The sequence below is a fragment of the Microcebus murinus genome, chromosome 4, assembly GCF_040939455.1.
Source record: "Microcebus murinus isolate Inina chromosome 4, M.murinus_Inina_mat1.0, whole genome shotgun sequence".
NCBI classification, from domain to species: Eukaryota; Metazoa; Chordata; class Mammalia; order Primates; family Cheirogaleidae; genus Microcebus; species Microcebus murinus.
Genome location: NC_134107.1, coordinates 37991650 through 38011211, shown reverse-complemented (window position 1 = coordinate 38011211; position 19562 = coordinate 37991650). Strand labels below are relative to the sequence as shown.

At 35.6% G+C, this 19562-nt stretch overlaps 1 protein-coding gene across 3 annotated transcripts in view; it reads left to right on the top strand.

Moving 5' to 3' along the window:
• ANO3 (anoctamin 3) overlaps positions 1-19562 on the top strand; it is a 368098-nt gene that overhangs the window by 271037 nt on the left and 77499 nt on the right. For all 3 annotated transcript variants that reach the window (XM_012744641.3, XM_076002082.1, XM_076002083.1), the window contains 4 exons: positions 322-443; positions 8213-8347; positions 14405-14501; positions 18672-18732. In XM_012744641.3, coding sequence (XP_012600095.1) covers positions 322-443; positions 8213-8347; positions 14405-14501; positions 18672-18732 — 415 coding nt within the window. The remainder of the gene's footprint in view (positions 1-321; positions 444-8212; positions 8348-14404; positions 14502-18671; positions 18733-19562) is intronic.

The window sequence follows — 19562 nt, the reverse complement described above, 5'->3', positions numbered from 1 at the left end:
TGGTGAAGATATTGTATTTCTTAAAAGACCTTAAGTTTCAAACAATGAAGCCTAAAGTCTGGTTTGCTTCAGGTTAAATGAATTCCATTGGTTTCAAAAGAGTAACTTAATGAAGGATTTTAAGGAACTATCAGAGAATTTTTGATGAAAAAAGATATATAAAGGTATCTACTACATTATTCCAGTTATGGGGTTATGTTTACAATTTCTGAAGCTTTCAATAAGTTGTTAAATTATTCTGTAAGAGAAAAACGAGTTATTATTTAGTTCAAATTTCACTAGGAGAAGGAATCCTAATTTTTGTTATTTTATCTGTTTCAGGGAGCCTACAAGAGTAGCCAGCCCATCAAAACCCACGGACCTCAGAATAACAGACATCTGTTATATGAGCGCTGGGCACGCTGGGGAATGTGGTATAAGCATCAGCCTCTGGATTTAATCAGGTACTGCAAATGGATCAATTATGGAAGGCAAATGCTGTTTTATTGTCATTATCTTGGACTTGGAATTATTTCTTATCCCTAGCAAATCACCTCCATCAGTGAGGATGCAATCTATAAAAAAGCAACCATTATAGGATTTTTCAATAAGAGGAACTTAATGCAGCGGATTGGTTAGGGCATGAGAAAGCTGAGAATTCAAACAGGGCTTGTATGGCCACCAGAGATTAGCAATAGCAGAAAACTACTAACACCTCCAAAAGGTGGAGGGAAAGTGGAATGAAGTGCCCAATCTTGGGCAGGACCTAGACCAGGCGTCCTCAAACTATGGCCTGTGGGCCACATGCAGGTGTTTTTGCCCATTTGTTTTTTTACTTCAAAATAAGATATGGGCAGTGTGCATAGGAATTTGTTAATAGTTTTTTTAAAACTATACTCTGGCCCTCCAACCGTCTGAGAGACAGTGAACTGGCCCCCTGTTTAAAAAGTTTGAGGACCCCTGATAGACCTAGACCGTGGCTGGGGCTGCCTGCAGAGAGGTGAGGGAGGGTTGTGGAGAGCCACAGGGGAGGCAAAGCCACTCTGGAGACAGCCCTGAGAAAGACCAAGAGAGGAAAAATGATCCTGCCTTTTATCCCTTCCCTCCACCTTCCAGTCTCCTAGTACCTCCTGGCCCAACTTAACCAGAAGCAATTTATTAACACAAGAGAAGCTGGGTAATCAAATTCTTTGTGAAAAATCAAAACAAAGAAAAGTAACAAATGTGTCTAAGAGCAAAGACAAACATGACTAACACATCTACCTGTATGTTTATCATGCAACAAAGATCTTCTCTATTCCAGGAAATATAGTCTAGTGAGTAATTGACTTCAAATTAAATTAGTCTTGAAACACTGTTATATTTATGTTTCATAGCATTTATTTTAGTGAATGATAATTTTTTCTTTTTTATAAATCATGAAATATATATTAGCAAGGACTTAAGTCCATAGCTAACTATAAAACTATATAGAATGAAAGAAAAAGGACCATTTTATTATTATATTATATTAATATTTAATATATGTTGATATTTTGAACTGCTTATGAAATATAAATATCAAAAATACTCATAACTCTATCAGTCAGTGCCCCAGCAGAAAACTGATAGAACACTGAAAGGGGTATGCTGAGAGAATTTAGTAAAAGAACTTTATACAGAAGTGAGAACCAGGCAAAAGGGCTACAACAAATGATGCTGAAGCTCCCAGGGATTAGCAAAAGGTGGAAAGTTTTATTAATCCTAGGCCTGAAGGGGGCAGGGAAGGGAGCAGTTGGCAGAACCTGTCAAAATCTATAACCATAGAAAGGGAGGTGGGGCACCTGATACAACCCATGACCTTAGGGAGAAAGCAGCCACAGCCAAACTATGGCTAGGAAGGAGGAAGCCAGGGTACTAAATACCTCGATCTCTTTTATCTTGCTTTGTGCTATCCTACTGGTATTGCAGTTGACCAAAGAGCCCATCAGGAACCCAGAAGAAGAAAGGATAGTAGGTTATACAGTCCATACAGGTGAACCTCCTTGGGCACATAGCAGAAAGAAAAAGGGTAGAGTGTGGATCTGGAGGCATCAAAGATAAAACTCCAGCACCAAACACTATTAATTTCAAACATTAAGTATTTGGGTATATCCAGAATCAAGATATTTTGACTGCAATTCTGTCACTCACAACAAATTGTCAGATTCTAATGTATGCAGGAAAGAATTATTATTTTAGAGATATACGAACACAGTGAGATGTGCTGGTTCACAAAGCCATATTTATTAGGAATTAAAATGAAGTTCGGATTTTCAAGTGAGCATTTTAGTTTCAATAATTACCCTTATTCAGCTTATTTCACTTAAGATGATACCCTTCATGTTCATCCATGTTGTCGCAAATGACAAGATTTTCTTTTGTAAGGCTAAATAGTATTTCACTGGGTATATAGACCATATTTTCTTTATCTCTCTGACACAGAAAGACAAATACCTCATGATGTCACTTATATGTAGAATCTTAAAAAGTTGAACTTGTAGAAGCAGAGAATAGAATAATGCTTACCAGGGGATGGGTGGGTGGAAGAGGTGGAAATTGGGGATATGTTGGTCAAAGGATATGAAGTTTCAGTTAGTTAGGGGGAATAAGTTTACGAGATCTATTGTACAATATGGTAGTTATAGTTAATAATGTATTCTTTTTTCTTTTTTTTTATTTTGGCATATTATGGGGGTACAGATTTTAAGGTTTCAATAAATGCCCATTTCTCCCCCTCCCCCCCAAAAGTCTGAGTCTCCATCATGACCATCCCCCAGATGGTGCACATCTCACTCATTATGTATGTATATACCCGCCCCCCTCCCCCCTCCCACCTGCCCAATACCCTATTACTGTAGTACCTATGTGTCCACTTAGGTGCTACTCAGTTAATACCAGTTTGCTGGAGAATATATCTGGTGCTTGTTTCTCCATTCTTGGGATACTTCACTTAGTAGTATGGGTTCCAGCTCTAACCAGGAAAATATAAGATGTGCTATATCACCATTGTTTCTTAGAGCTGAATAGTACTCCATGGTATACATATACCACATTTTATTAATCCATTCTTGGATTGATGGCCACTTGGGCTGTTTCCACAGCCTTGCAATTATGAATTGTGCTGCTATAAACATTCGAGTGCAGGTGTCTTTTTTGTAGAGTGTCATTGGATCATTTGGGTAGATGCCCAGCAATAGGATTGCTGGATCAAATGGTAGATTCACTTGTATCGCTTTAAGGTATCTCCATATTGCTTTCCACAGAGGTTGACCTAGTTTGCAGTCCCACCAGCAGTGTAGGAGTGTTCCTCTCTCTCCGCAACCACGCCAGCATTTATTGTTTGGAGACTTTTTGATAAAGGCCATTCTCACTGGGATTAAGTGATATCTCATTGTGGTTTTGATTTGCATTTCCCTGATGATTAGAGATGTTGAGCATTTTTTCATATGTTTGTTGGCCATTCTTCTGTCTTCTTTAGAAAAGTTTCTGTTCAAGTCCTTTACCCACTTTTTAATGGGGTTATTTGATTTTTTCTTCCTGATTTTCGTGATTTCTAAGTATATTCTAGTTATCAGTCCCTTATCGGATGCATAGGATGCAAAAATTTTCTCCCATTCTGTAGGTTGTCTGTTTACTTTCATGACTATTTCTTTGGCTGTGCAGAAGCTTTGTAGTTTGATCATGTCCCATTTATTTATTTTTGTTGCTGCTGTGATTGCCTTTGGGGACTTCTTCATAAACTCTTTGCCCAGGCCGATGTCTAGGAGAGTGTTTCCAACTTTTTCCTCTAGAGTTCTAATAGTTTCATACCTTAGGTTTAAGTCTGTTATCCAGCGTGAGTTGGTTTTTGTGAGAGATGAAAGGTGTGGGATTCTTAAAAATTGCCAAGTACATTTTATGTTCTTACTATAAAAAATGGTAAGTGTGTGAAGTAATACATATGTTTAATTAGCTTTATGTAGCCATTCTACAATATACATATATTTTAAAACATCATGTACATGATAAATACATACAATATTTTGTTAATAAAAAAAAAAACTCCTCGCTAGAGAAAATTGCTATTGCTACTTCAGGTAATTTCATCAAGTAGTCTTTATTCTCAATACATAGGGTTTTTCAGCTGCTATTACCAATTCTTTGGCTATTGACAAAAAAGAGAATTTTTCTCATAAAATAATACATTTTGTCTTTAAGTGGCTAGGGGACAGAGAATATGGTGAATGGCCCATCCAAGATGAAGCTTACAGAAGAGTATAGATGGTATTTCAACAGGTTTCTACCCTCTAGGAACTTACTTGTTATCAAAATTGATATGGTGTGGAGGCAGAAATGCATGTTAAAATATTTATGCATAGAAAACAGGCCCAGTTTTCTACAACCAACAGGAAGATCATGTTAAAACCTGTGACTATTTAATTATTTTATAAGTCATAAGTTCTTAAAACCACACAATTTTGAGGACAGGGGTCTCTTGTATTGTTGCTTCCTATCTGTCATGAGAGAAAGAGGGTGCTCTGGAGTTTGGGTTTTATATACTTTGGTCATGGATGACAGAAACCCATAGGCAAGGCTTGTTTTCTCTCCTGCTGAATAAGGTGGTTCCTTCATAGTGGATGAGAGGTAAGGGACCGTCAATTCATTTCTCTTTTTATAAGCAACCATTTCTGTACATGTGTTTGTGGGGTTTCCCATTTTAAGAATAAATGTAAACATTTAGTAGCCAAGATCTATTCTAGTTTTAATCCAGTTTTCCATGAAAAATATTTGAAACTAGAAGAGCACATTTTAAAAATCATCAGCCATAAAACCTGCTTAACAAAATATTCATAGTTGTGTGGCATTTTTAAAAAATGTTTCGCAATAGGCATCAGGGGATTTAAATTTTAAAACAAAGTCGCTAAATGAAATGCTTCTCTCTAAAGCAATAGATTACAACATTTGTTTATTTCATGTTAGAAGTTATTTCAATAGGCAGAATCCTATCATCTAGTGAAATGTCACATGGGATACTAACATACAAAACAGATAAAACAAAAGTGGTTGTAGTTGAAGTGTGATGAGGAGTTATAGCATTGGCAACCCCCTCTTCCTTCTTGCTCTGTTGTGTTTTGATATACCTCTGAGGAACACTTAGGAATCCTAGAAGGTTGTGAATACCAATGCTCTAATGCAAGAGCACTTTCATTAGCCTTCTCTATCTGGCACTAGCTTCTCCTGAAACAGATGTGAAATCTACTTTAACTTAAGTGATTATACTTAAGTCAAGTAATATTGTTGCTTCTTTTAAGTTTCAACCATACATAATTTTTAATCTCAGGATAATATTGCCTATATAAGCTGGTTTGTCTATGCAATCCTCCTTCATTGTTATTACAAAGATACTGTATTATGTTAGTAACATGTGCTAAAAAAAAGTCTGCTCCATCCCACAGAGGAACACTTGTTTAAGGGAATAAATGATTTTATTGTAATACCTGTTAATATGATAAGTGTCAGTCCTGAAGTAAAACATTATTACTATAGAAGAAATGAATATTATATTGATCTATGTTTCCTAGGAGAAAGAAAGAAAAGGAAAAAAATTGGATAAATGATATTTGACAAAGGATGACTCCAGGTCTGCACCTGGTAGAATATGCACAAGATTTAATTGGCACAATAGAAAGAATGAAGTAGAAAGAGAATAAAAAGGAAGGCTTCTTAAGTAAAGATGACAAGAGAATTTCTTAGCAAGAATCACTGCTCAGGCCGGGCACGGTGGTTCAGGCCTGTAATCCTAGCACTCTGGGAGGATGAGGCGGGAGGATCGCTCAAGGTCAGGATTTGGAAACAAGCCTGAGCAAGAGCGAGACCCCGTGTCTACTAAAAATAGAAAGAAATTAATTGGCCAACAAAAATACATAGAAAAAAATTAGCCAGGCATGGTGTGCATGCCTGTAGTCCCAGCTACTTGGGAGGCTGAGGTAGAAGGATTGCTTAAGCCCCAGAGTTTGAGGTTGCTGTGAGCTAGGCTGACACCACACCACTCTAGCCCAGGCAACAGAGTGAGAATCTGTCTCAAAAAAAAAAAAAAAAAAATCACTACTCAGTGCAATATTCCCAAATGAACTGTAAAGTACCAGTCTTTATCGCAGGAACAAAACTGTGCTAAGTAACCATATTTAGAAGATGGAGACCAAACAACAGTAGAGAAGAATTATTATTTCTTACCAGACCATTACACACTGTAGGACAGGTAATATCGGCAGTAGGGTAGGTGAACAAAGAGCAATTCCATGGTTATTAAAACTGCCTTATTCATTCTCCATTCTCATTTAAACTATGTTCATCACCTAGAGGGGAATAAAATGCATTCATTCTCTTAGCTTCATTCAATATTTCCTAGCGAAGGAACACTCAGGTCTGCCTTCAAGCAGCTTACAATCTTAAGGGGAAGGAGAGGAATGCAGGAGTGACAGATAATTGCCATAAAGCGTAATAAATTTAGGGCACTGGAACACAGATGAGGACAGTGTGGGAGCAAGAGCAGCAGCATCTAACTAGGGTCTGAGTGGGAGTCAGGGAAGGTTTTCTGGAATGAGTAATAGAAAGTGAAGGAGCTTCTGCACAGCAAAAGAAATAATCAGCAGAGTGAACAGACAACTTGTAGAATGGGAGGAAATATTTGCAAACTATACATCTGACAGGACACTAATATCCAGAATTTACAAGGAATTCAAACAACTAAACCACAACAAACAAAACAAAACAAAATAAATGAATAAAGTGGGCTAAGGACATGAATAGACATTTTTCAAAGGAAGACAAATAAATGCCCAACAAGCATATGAAAAAATGTTTAACATCACTAATCATCACAGAAATGTAAATTGAAACCACAGTGAGGTATTACACCAGTTGGAATGGCTATTATTATAAAGGCAAAAAAGAACAGGAATTGGAGAGGATGTAGAGAAAAGGGAACTCTTATACACTGTTTTTGGGAATGTAAATTAGTGCAACCTCTGTGGAAAACAATATGGAGATTTCTTAAAAAAACAAAAATAGAACTACCATATGATCCAGCAATCCCACTTCTAGGTATCTACCCAAAGGAAAAGAAATCATATATCAAGACGATTCCTGCACTTGTGTGTTTACTGCAGCAGTATTCACAATAACAAAGGTATGGAATCAACCTAAGTGTCCATCAATGGGAGATTGGATAAAGAAAATATGATGTTCATATACACAGTGGAATACTATTCAGCTGTAAGAGTGAAATCATGTCTTTTGCAGCAACATGGATGGGACTGGAGGCCATTATCTTAAGTGAAACAACTCAGACACAGAATCAGAATAACAAATACTGCATGTTCTCATTATAAGTGGGAGCTAAATAATTGTGTATATGTGGAAGCAGAGTGTGGAACAATGGACAATGGAGACTCAGAGGAGTGGGGCGATGGATAGATGGGTGGTTGCTTGGTGGGTACAATGTGTGTTACTGCAATGAAGGATGCACTGAAGCCCCTGACTTCACCACAATGCAATATAATGATATAAAAATATTGTACTTTCACTCCACGAATGCATGCAAATAAAAAATAAACAGGGGAAAACATAAACTGAAGGAAAAGTACTTGTCAGATGTGATACGGGGAAGAATTTTAAGGTGTTTTTTGTGAGGGTACAGTATTAAACAACGAAAGTATTGTGTGTTTCATAAAATGCAGACTTGAGCTATGTTGAGGAAGATGTCACATAATGGTGCAGATTGTGTCTAGCATAGGGTGTCTGGCCAAGGGTGCACATGGAGATTGAAATCTAACCCGCTCTCGGCATCCACCCAGAGGGGAGACATTTTTCTAATTTGCACAAAAGCAATGTGGTTTAGAGCAGCTCTGTGATGTGAAGAATGAAAAGGCATGCTGCTAGGAGGATGGAAAAAAACAAGAAGTGGGTTGTAAATACCTTTATGAGCCATATTAAGAAGTTTGGCACAGAAATAAATACACTTGAGAAAATTGTCCTTGTAATGAAAATGTTTAAAAATAAACAATATTACCATTATTAGATTAATATAACAAGCAAGAGTATTAGAAACCCTGGATGGAGCTGGTAGCCTCAAGATCCCGTCTGAAATGCTGACTGGATGTTGCATCAATATTTGTAGCATTGCTCATGTTGCCTTCACTCATTCAGTCCGAGGATTTGCTTTGTCCTGCAGGCTATACTTTGGTGAGAAGATTGGGCTATACTTTGCTTGGCTGGGATGGTATACTGGAATGCTGATTCCTGCAGCAGCTGTTGGCTTGTGTGTCTTCTTCTATGGATTAGTGACAATGAATAAAAGTCAAGTAAGGTAAGCTATTAAGAGACTTCTTTAAAATGTTTGGCCTGACTTCTGAGTGGGCAAAAGCTTACAATAATGCTTAGTATAAAAAAAAAAAAAAACTAATGATACTACAATTTAATTTATTTGCTGTTCTTGTTCTTTTTATTTTTGGTAGGAGAACACTATAAAAAAGGCCATTTTATATTCTTCTATATAAATTCTCTTGGATAATTTCCAAAACTGTTACTTTTATGCCAAATTTCTCTTTCCAGAATGTCCCACAAAATGATTTAAAATTTAGTAGTTTATATAATTCACATTTGCATAGCATTTGGTAGTCTAGAATGCCCTCTTAATACATTAGTTCAAATCATTATAATACGTACAATTTGTAAACAATTTACAATCGACAGTGGCCTTCCAAATACATTGTTTCATTTGCAATAACTTTCATTATCATTCCTGGGGATGCATACCCCTTTTTACATATGAAGTAACCTAATCTACTTAAAGATGTCTACACAAAACATTTCTACCACATAAATCCTGCTCTAAACAGTCTCTTCTCCTCTCCTGAGTACATAACAGAACCTAAAATATTTTTTACTTTGTTCTTACTCTCTAGAGGAACAGATATTTGTATACTTTATTTAGCATCAACTTAAAATATGCAGATGTATAGGATTTGACAGAAGTCAGATATATTTCATAACGTTGAAGTGACTCAAGATTTGAAAATAGGAACAACACATTATTACTTAGCAGGTACAAGAGTCACCTTAGTATTAAAGAATACTTTTAACACAATACATCAGGCGTATTTCATCAAGCTCAACTTTGTATGATTAAATTCAAAATATGAAAAAACATCTCTCTCCTTTCTTCCACAGCTCTATACTTTCTTTTCCTTTGGCTCATTTTTAAACAATGGCCTTGCTACTGGGTAATAATCATGATAGATAATGCTAATGTTAGATTCCTCATGGGATTATAAAATTAATTTCCCTGAATTTTCTTTAAAAATATAATATACATATATATGTATAGCAATTTTGCCTATAAACAAAAAAAACTTTCATTGTCCTAGAGTTGAATCCTGTTCAGTAACCAAATTCCTTGATAATTAGCATGAAAACATAGAAACACTTGCTGCTCAGAAACATTTCATGTAGTCATGGGTTTATTTCAGGGTTTTGCAAACTCACTACCATTCTGGAAGGGAGCATTTTCCTGAATAAACTTCTCCTTTTGGGCATTTCGCATAATCTGTTGAGTCAGTATTCTCTGGAGCTCAGAGGAAAGGTTGTGCTTTAGAGTTGTCATTTCTTGAAAAGAAAAACACTCTTAAAATGAATTAACAAATATGAAAAATGATTCTTCAACAACTACTGTAAGTTGGTTCCATGGAGAACATATTAAGAAAGTTTCACCATGTGATATAGACCCCCTCCCACCACTACAAAACTGAAAATGAACAAAAAAGGAATGAAAGGAATAGATTTGATGTTCCTATTGATGTATGTACCAGAGGAGTAAATTAGGCTCCCTTTGTATGAGATAAGTGCTCTTTAACCTTTAGTACAAGAGTGTTTTAAAAGGCATTGGCAAATTCTTTTCTTCAGTGCTGTATGGTATTATATTACTCCTACTTCTGTCACACTATAATTAAGATCCTGTCAGACTTTCTATTCTAAACCAAGATAAGCAGCACTGAATATCTTGACTTTGGAAATTTGGGGACTGAAATTTTCCTTTGAAGGTGTCAGACGTGGTTGAGTCGTAGGTGTTATCCTGGTGGGTGAGGGAAGGGGAGAGCAGGTTTTTATTTTGTGTTGATTTATTTTAGTAAGCTCTTTTTGTTTATTGCAGGGTAGCAAAATGTTAAAAAGCTAGAGATGTGGGTCTATTGATTATGTTTCTACAGCTATATCCAACTAAATTGAGGTCATATTTCTTAATTTCCTTGCAATCAATTGTAGAAATATATAGCAATCAACTGTTAGATTACTTTGTGTATTCATACATAAAGTATGACATATACATTGGTCTTCCATGATGAAATGTGGTCAGATCTGTGCCTGGTAGATGACATAGGAATTTGAAAATGATCAAGTGGGTACATGTGGCCTGGGTTTCAGGACCAGTGCACAGAGCAGATGCCTCAACTTTCTGGTCCATTCTTTAAGAAGCTATTGCTTCTTAAAGGATGTCTCAAAACCTCTCCTGACACTGTCCTTAGCAATAAGGATTTCTTCCATGTATCAGATGCCTGTGATGTGCCAGGCACATTATTGATATCCTTTATATCCCAGTTAGATATTATCCCCATCTAGATGAAGAAATTGAGCCTCTAAGAGGAAAGTGACTTGGTCAGGGAAATATATCTAATAAGTGGTCAGCTAAGTTTCAAACCTATTAATGTATCTGATTTTTTAAAAAAAATATATTACTGTGGTAAGAATACAACATAAGATCTACACTCTTAACAAATTTTTAAGGGCAAAATACAGTAATCTTGATTATAGGTACAATGTTGTACAGTGGGTCTCTGGAACTTATTCAGCCTTGTATAACTGAAAGTTTATATCCTTTGAACTCCCTGTACCTCCCTCCCCTCCACCAAAGGCAACTACAACAGTACTCTTCTGTTTTTTATGAGTTTAATTATTTTAGGTACCTCATGTAAGTGGAATCATGCAGTAGTTGTCCTTCTGTGACTGGTTTCTTTCACTTAGTATAATGTCCTCCAGATTCATTCATGTTGTTGCATAAAGCAGGATTTCCTTCTTTTTTAAGACTGAATAATATTCCACTGTACATATACTTCATTTTCTTTATCCATTCATCAGTCAATAGTCATTTGGGTTTTTCCATATCTTATATATTTTTAATAATGCTATAATAAACATAGGAGAACAGATAGTTCTTCAAGATTCTGATTTTATTTCTTTTGGGTATATATCCAGATGTGGGATTTCTGGATCATGTGGTGATTCTATTTTTAATTTTTTGAGAAACCTCCATACTATTTACTGTAACAGTATATGTACCATTTTAGATTCCCACCAACAGTGTACAATGGTTACAGTTTTTTTCTGTTTTTTTAAATATAATAGCAATCCTAATGTGAGCTAATGTCTATTGTAGTTTTGATTTGTATATTCCTGATGATTATATCTGATTCTAAAAGCAATGCTTTATCTGTGCTGCCATACATATTTTCCATAAGCCTATTTTCATACTTTTCTCCAAAAATGTATACCACCAGGCAGATAATTCCTCTTCTATGCTTTGTCTTATTAGATGGATCACAGGAAGCATTAGGACCCTAGAGTGAGTAGGTTCAAACATTCACCCCTAAATGGAGAAATGTTTCCATACTTCTATTATCTTTAATTGGTAGTAATTGTTATTTCTTTCTTTGTTATTATTTCTCAGCCCTTTATATCTATCTAGCAATAAATATAAAACAAAAGAAAGCCACAATTCAAGTGTTTTATCAAGCTCTGCAAAATAAATTTATAAACACACCTGGTGGGCACTCTCCCTCTAGTGGTTAAGTAAACCACTAGAAGAGACTTGTGATTCTCTGAAATCCCTTATTTTAGGCTTAAAACGATGTTGTTAAAAGTTGTTTAATATTTTTTTTATGTTGTGCATCAAGGTAAGCTTTGAACAACTTATCAAAAATGAATTTAATGATACTGGTAGTAAAAACAGGACCCAGTGTAATGGCTGGGATTCTAGACTTGATGCTTTGGTAAGTCTGGACTTTTTCTTGAAGATTTGGAAGGTGGGAAAGATGATATAATATAAAGCAACTTCAATATTTTTTTCATATGAAACTTCAGTCCATTTTTTGGAACACAATGAATTATGATGGCAAGCCCGTTTTAACTAAATTTTCTTCAAGAAGTGTGTTAGTACTTCATTTCTAAAATTAATAATATTGCTAAGAGCAGATAGAATCTTCTCTTCTTTTTTTTTTTTTTTTTTTTTTTTTTTGAGACAGATTCTTGCTCTGTTGCCTGGGCTAGCTTAACTCACAGCAACTTCAAAAACCTCACAAAAACCTCAACCTCACAAAAACTCCTAGGTTCAAGCAATCCTGCCTCAGCCTCCCCAATAGCTGGGATTACAGGCATGCACCACCATGCCCAGCTAATTTTTTCTATATATTTTTAGTTGTCCAGCTAATTTCTTTCTATTTTAGTAGAGATGGGGTCTCATTCTTGCTCAGGCTGGTGTTGAACTCCTGACCTTGAGCGATCCTCCCACCTCAGCCTCCCAGAGTGCTAGGATTACAGGCGTGAGTCACTGCATCTGGCCTCTTTTGGGTTTTTAAAATGTATGTTTTACCTGCCTCCTCCTGCTTGATATAGACGTCCTGATTACTAGCAAGATGATGAATGTGAAAGTGGGAGAAGTATACTGTATGTATAAGACTCATTCCAATATCATCATTAATAAATTATTAAAAAATTGATAAAAAATTACCTTTTTTTACTGTGAAATAAACTTTACTCCTCTTTTAGATATGTTATAGATGATGGAGAAGTGGACCTACAATAAGAAGAACCTAAGCTCAGGCTCTGGAAGTATCTCTTGTTGTCTCTGTAACTTTGAGCAAGTCCCTCAAATTGAACATTGATTTTCTGTCCTTGGTGGAGATGTTTATCACTACCTGAGATTGGAGTGAAAGCTCAACAATTTAAGGATCATGAACTCCTCTTTGACCACTATAAAGGATCATATTACTATGTGGAATTATTACTATTGAGTCCCACTTTGGCTTGAGGATATATACATCCTACATTTGAAATACACATATATTCTTTTTTGTTAAACTGTATAATTTTTTTATTTTTATGGATACATATTAGTTGTACATATTTATGAGGTACACGTGAAATTTTGATACAAGTATACAATGTGTAATGATCAAATCAGGGTACTTGAGATATCTACCACCTCAAGCATTTATCATTGCTTTGTGTTAGGAACATTCCAATTCCACTCTTCTAGTTATTTAGAATGAATGATGAAAACATAGTACATATACACAATGGAATACAATTCAGGTATATACATTTTTAAAAACAACAAATCTTGCTATAAAAATTGACAATTAAACTTGTATTAACAGTTGCGTTTTACGACCTATATTATAAAGCCTTTAAGTTTCTTTCAACATTTCCAGAGAAGATTTACTTAAAGACAGTTTACTCGGGGATAGTTAAGTGGGAAAGGGCCTTGTATCACAGAGAAAGGCACAAAACATACTCAAAACAGGTTGCTGAGAACTTTGAGTCTTTGAGGCTTTTCAGAAAATGTTATTGATGACTTCCTCCTGTCACAAATTCGTTTATAATGTATGCTGAGATTTTTAAAAGTCAGTGGGCATAAAATTGAAGAGAAAAAATGTCAGAAATAGAAAATATATTAGAAAATATATTAATAGAAAATATATCCTAATAGAAAATATATTAATATTTTCATGAATAAAAACTATGATATGTCATCATGACAGTGTGTGTCAAGGTACTGCCAAGAAAAAAAGTACAACTCCTTTAATTTCCAATGAACACTCTGCACCAACATTATGTACTGCAATAGGAGTTATAAATTGTATGATCACTAGACTTGAGAAAATCGTCAGGATTGTTTCCAACTCAGCCACTTCTAAGTCTGTGAACTCAATTAAAACTTCATTGGTATAACTCACAAGATTATCCTCAGCACCATGAATTCCTGTGTAAAAATGTCTTTGTAAAAAAAAAAAGCATCACCAGTATTACACAAGTATAAAATATGGCTATTACTATTAAAATAACTTGACAGAGTTTTCTAAAGTGAAAGAAGCAAACAAAATCTTTTGCATCACAAATATCCTAAAGTATTAACCTGGAGCTACAGTCTGAAGCTACAGTTCTTTCCCACCTGCCCATCTCTCCCCATGGGTTCCCTTTGTTCTCCTTTTCCTCTCTGGCTTGCTGTTTGCAATAGGATTTGCTGTAAGAGCTAAGAGGCTTCCTGGACACAGGGTTACATACTTTGTCATTTTTTTTTCTTTGATTTCTCAAGCCAAGAAATTTGTAAAGCCACTGAAGTATTCATGTGCCCTCTCTGTGACAAGAACTGCTCACTGCAGAGACTCAATGACAGCTGTATCTATGCCAAGGTGAGTACAGACCCTCACATTTTCCCCTGAGCTCCACTAAGAAGCAGGTAGCAAGAAGTCCTCTGGTAAATAGCTTTTTACCAAAATTAAGTATTCTCAAGAGTTTCAACAGTTATTAGGGTCATTTACAACTGAATAAAAAAAATGTCAGTCTGCTGTGATTACGCAGAGAGTATACTTTTATTTTAATGTCTTTGTCTTCCTTTGTTTTTATAACTGATTATTGCCACAATAGACATAAACTTCTACTTGTAATGATATCTATATTCTTTTTAGCAGAGAAACAATTATTTCCATTGCTAATGATTCAGTTTGTATCTTCCAAAAATATTCAAGAAGTTAAAATACTTCTAATTGTACAGAGAAATGAAATAACATGCCCCCAATTCCCAGATCACTACCTATTAGAATTACCTGAAATGTTTTTAAAACTCTTGAAGTCCAAGTCACACCCCAGAACAATTAAATCAGAATCTTTGGGATCAAGACCTAGGTATCAGTAGATTTTAAAATTTCCCAGGCGATTCCAATGTTCATACAAGTTTCATAAACAGTTAATTTTACAATATTTTTATTTGTAAAAGAGTGTTATGAAAGTATCATTAGCATATGATAAAATGTACATATTTGAAATGCATGAATGGATACATTTTGTTATATGAATGCACCTGTGAAACCATCACCACAATCAAGATAAAGACCATATCTTTCACCTCTAAAAGTTTCCTCACACCCTCTTGTAATCCCTGCCTCCCACCTCTCCCTAACTCTAACCCTGTGCTCAGGTAGCCAACTGCTTTGTGTCATTATAGTGAACAACCTAGACTTTTATTTGCCCAAGACCAGCTGTGGCAGGCACTGAGACCCCAAGACTAAGACCATATTTTTAAATTATATGTGGCAAATGGACTAATCAAGTTGCCATGTTTGATATAGTTTATGGCTATCGTTTATAAACTATAGTTTATAGTTTATGGCCATATAGTTTATGCCATGTTTGATATATTTTATGTTCTGATACTCTAAGAGGCCGTTTCCTGTTTCCTGTTTCCAGCAAATACAAATGGTTAGTCGGGTTTTGCCCTGCCCAAGCGTTAAGGATTGGAGAAATGAGAGAATGTGCTGAACTCTAGCCTAAATTTTGACTTTCTGCTCTTCAAGCCTCCAGTAGTAGCTTGGCTTACATGATTGAATCTGCCTAGGAAGTGCCTTGTTCTCTTTAGCTGGAGGGACTCTAATGGGATAAAAGTTTTCAGAGCCTTATGTTATTCTGAGCCTATCAAGCAGTTTTAGAGAAAGATCCAGCAGCTAAGCTTCCCTCTTCATATGTTACGTCTGTTCATATCAACAATGTTGAAAAAAATGCTTGTCCATAGGTCTTCCTATACATAAAGATAAGCTAGTTTTCTAATACAACTATTCATTGCAAATATACATATTATAATAATATGTTTAGATAGTGCAAGCTTCTTTTTGCTTATAGAAAAGTCTGGTATTTAGCCTGGGGAACTTTCTTAAGATTTCATCTGGAGTTTTCTTCAATATAGCAAGTATTCTTGTCCTATCAGACAGAAGGTCACTTCCCAATTGATTTTCCTGCCAATCACCCATGATCTAACCTTGAGCAATCCACACAGTATGCTTGACTTTTCCTTCTCTCTTCCCCCGATTTCCATTCAGCTGCTCTTATATTAACACCCTTAATGAATCTCTTGGTACCTCAAACCATAACCACAGACTTCTAATTGCTCTTCTTGTCTCCATGATCTCCCACATCATAATACATCCCTTATGTGATAGCTTGGTAAATCTAACACAATCATTTTAAACTGTTAAACTCATCCTTAGGGAAAGTTCTGAAATCTTCCCTCTCTTACTAGCTTTATCTCCCATAACATGTATGTAATCCCACATTACATGACTATTACATGTATACTGACTGTATCTCATGGATGTGTTTCTAAAAATGTTTAAATTCATTGAGTTAAAAAATGCCTAAAAGATTTCTAAGCCAATTTAGAAAAACAAATGAGAAGAACTTTAAGGGAAAATACTGTATAAACTGTGACAAATCATGTCCAGGCAACACAATTATTGTGAAGTATGGCTTTATATTTGCCATTTTTCTAAAAGCATGGTTATTTCTGGAGCAGGAGAGAACCGTTATTTCTTGGTGACCTTTAAGTCCCTATGTGTAAAGTCTCTGTTCTGACACTCTAAGAGGCTGTTTCCTGTATAAGGTCTGTTTATAAAGGAAAACAGACAGCTGTTCAGCGCTCAGCAGCCTTAGGTGTCTCTGTGGGATGCCTTTGGAAACAAAGAAGCTGGATTCCCCTGCTGGGTGTAATTTTATGAGCTCTGTAGGAGTATGTCTTTGTGATCTTTTTTTCTCATGTACATACTGTATACCGATGATCGTTCTGAAAACCAATTCATACAATATATTTAAAAAATCCTAAGCCCTCACAATCATAGACTTTTACAACTATGTAGAATATTTACACCTATCCACCAACCTTCAATAGAGGCCCATCTTTTTATGATATTTTTAGTAATGCTACATTATGGGAAAATAATGATTACCTGTTTTACATATTGTTTTTGCAGTGTGTTCCAGATGTTACAATTAAAATACACATTAGTGTTGTTTTAATACCCCCACTGAGCACCATAGATATTAGATTAAGCAAGGAGGACACCATTCTATTCCAACTTCTCTTATAATAATGTTCTTTCATCTATAATTGGCCTCACCCTCCCATGGGGAAAGTGTCCCTATTTTCTCTAAAGTTTCTACGGCATTTGTGTACCAGCCAAACATTTAGTGCCTTGACTGTAATAGTTTAATTTCCCTTACTAACTTACAAATATAGTGAGGAAATGTGAATAAAGACAAGCAAAGGTAAATTGAATTTATACTTTATTAAAATCAAACAATCATCGTGCCCCTGAAAATTGTACTCAATAACATCATGCAAATTATACATTCTTCTTTATCAAATTTCAGTCATATCTGATTAAAAAACACTTGGCCTGTATTATACATGTCCACTGACTTATGAAACTTTTTAAATAACATGGTATTAGTTGTATCTTCTAGCTAATAGTGGACTCTGATACATTTTAAAATACGTGACAGAGTAAGGATAGCACTGTCACACCTTCCCATTGGAAGTACTGGCTCGCTGGCAAAATTCTGCATTTTCCAACTTCCCTATGCCCGGAACTTTTGCTAACAGGAAGTTCAACTAAGTACACCTCAGCTGAAAAGCTAATTTCTTACAGCTCATATTGTAGTTTGACCACGTGTAACCCACAAATACTTTTGTTAGCGGCCTCTGAATGGAAGTTTTTCCAGGTTCTTGGTGATCGTCAGGAGAAAAGAGTTTCAGGACATGCCACATAAGCCAAGCAAGAGCAAGAACTTCTTTTATTGAAAGCAAAAATACATAAGAGAGTGAGAGTGCAGGCTCAAAAAGAGCAGCTGCACCAAGAAGTGGTTTCTGGTCTTTTGAAGTCTTGCTAATTGAGGGGAGGAATATTCGAGGATAAGGTATTGGCTTTTACTAAGAATTTGGGTCATAATTTCTAGGATTGTGTCCCCTCCCATTTTCATACTTTATACGGCTGTCTCAGAACTGTCAGGTGATTTCAAAGGCAGAGAAATTTTAAAACCACAATGTAAATAATATTATACAATTAGCCAAAGTTCATGTCAGGTGACAGAGATGGCTGACAAGCCAGTTGAAGCTGGTTTGTGCCTGCAGTTATCAACCCCTCTAGTCAGCTTCTGCTTGAGGGTTGTTTACTTTAACATCTGCACCCAGTCTGCAAGCCCCTGCATCTGGTCTCAGCTCTGTCTCCTAGACAACACTAACACTTCCACAGGGTGGTAGAACCATTTCTAAGCAGAACTGAAGGTGAAGTAAAAGGGAATCAAAGGGAAGAAAAAAGAAAAGAGAAAAAATGTTGTTTCTTCACCTCTCTCCATGAGAAAATCATATAAAATAGTTGCAGGACCCTTGAAAGGATCTCATATATTATGTTTACAAACTATAAAATAATGTGTTTCCATTTGGGAAAAAATCCAGAGTACCTAAATACAAGCAGTAATCACTGGATTATTATAATCAATAATATGACTAATATTTTTGTTTGTTTTCTGTTAAGGTAACATATTTGTTTGATAATGGAGGGACAGTCTTCTTTGCTATATTTATGGCAATATGGGGTAAGTATGTTCTTTCATTACTTACTTTCTAGCCCATATTTTCTGAAGCTATTGCTGTGTTTCTTTACACACACAAACCCATGTATCAATTCAACAATAAAGTCTCTAGATTGGAACTCACTTTGTTTGCCCTCTTATACATTCACTACTTCTTTGGGAATTTAACCCTTGATCTCACCCTCTAAGCCCTAAAGCGTAGACCGTCTTCCACTAATGAACATGTTTTTTCTGTGAAAGGCAGGTGGTAATTAAAGCCAAACAGAAACATACTAGAATCCAAATTAAGCTTCTTGTAATATTATTCATGAAAATGATGTTCAGAAGATTTTTAATATTTCCATTCACGTTTTTAGCCTTATGCTTTATACATTTTGAGATAAAGAATCTATTTATGCATTGTAGAGCAATAATGTCTAATATTAATAAATATAATAAATCTTGTTTCTAACAATTTAAAACTATACAAATTATATACAGGTATATTTTTTGGCTTTTTTCACCATGTTTCTCATTGAGTTTTTAAGGCACCCAATTAATTGAAACCTAAAGTATATTCAGACACGTTGGAGTTCCTCAACCTTCAAAGACTTTTAGAGAAGCAATTACTATCCTTATTAAGGTCAGCTTTCCTACCATGGCCCTGTTGAATGAAGTCCTCGTCAACTTGACAACTCAAGGGGCTGATCATGTATGTGCTGATCCAGAAAATTATAATGTACTAGAATACCAGTCTTTCATTCCTGTTGCCTTAATTTCTCAGGAACTGAAACTCTGGATTATATTCTCTTTATAGCTTTAAGTCAAAGATTTATTTAAAAAAATAACCTTTC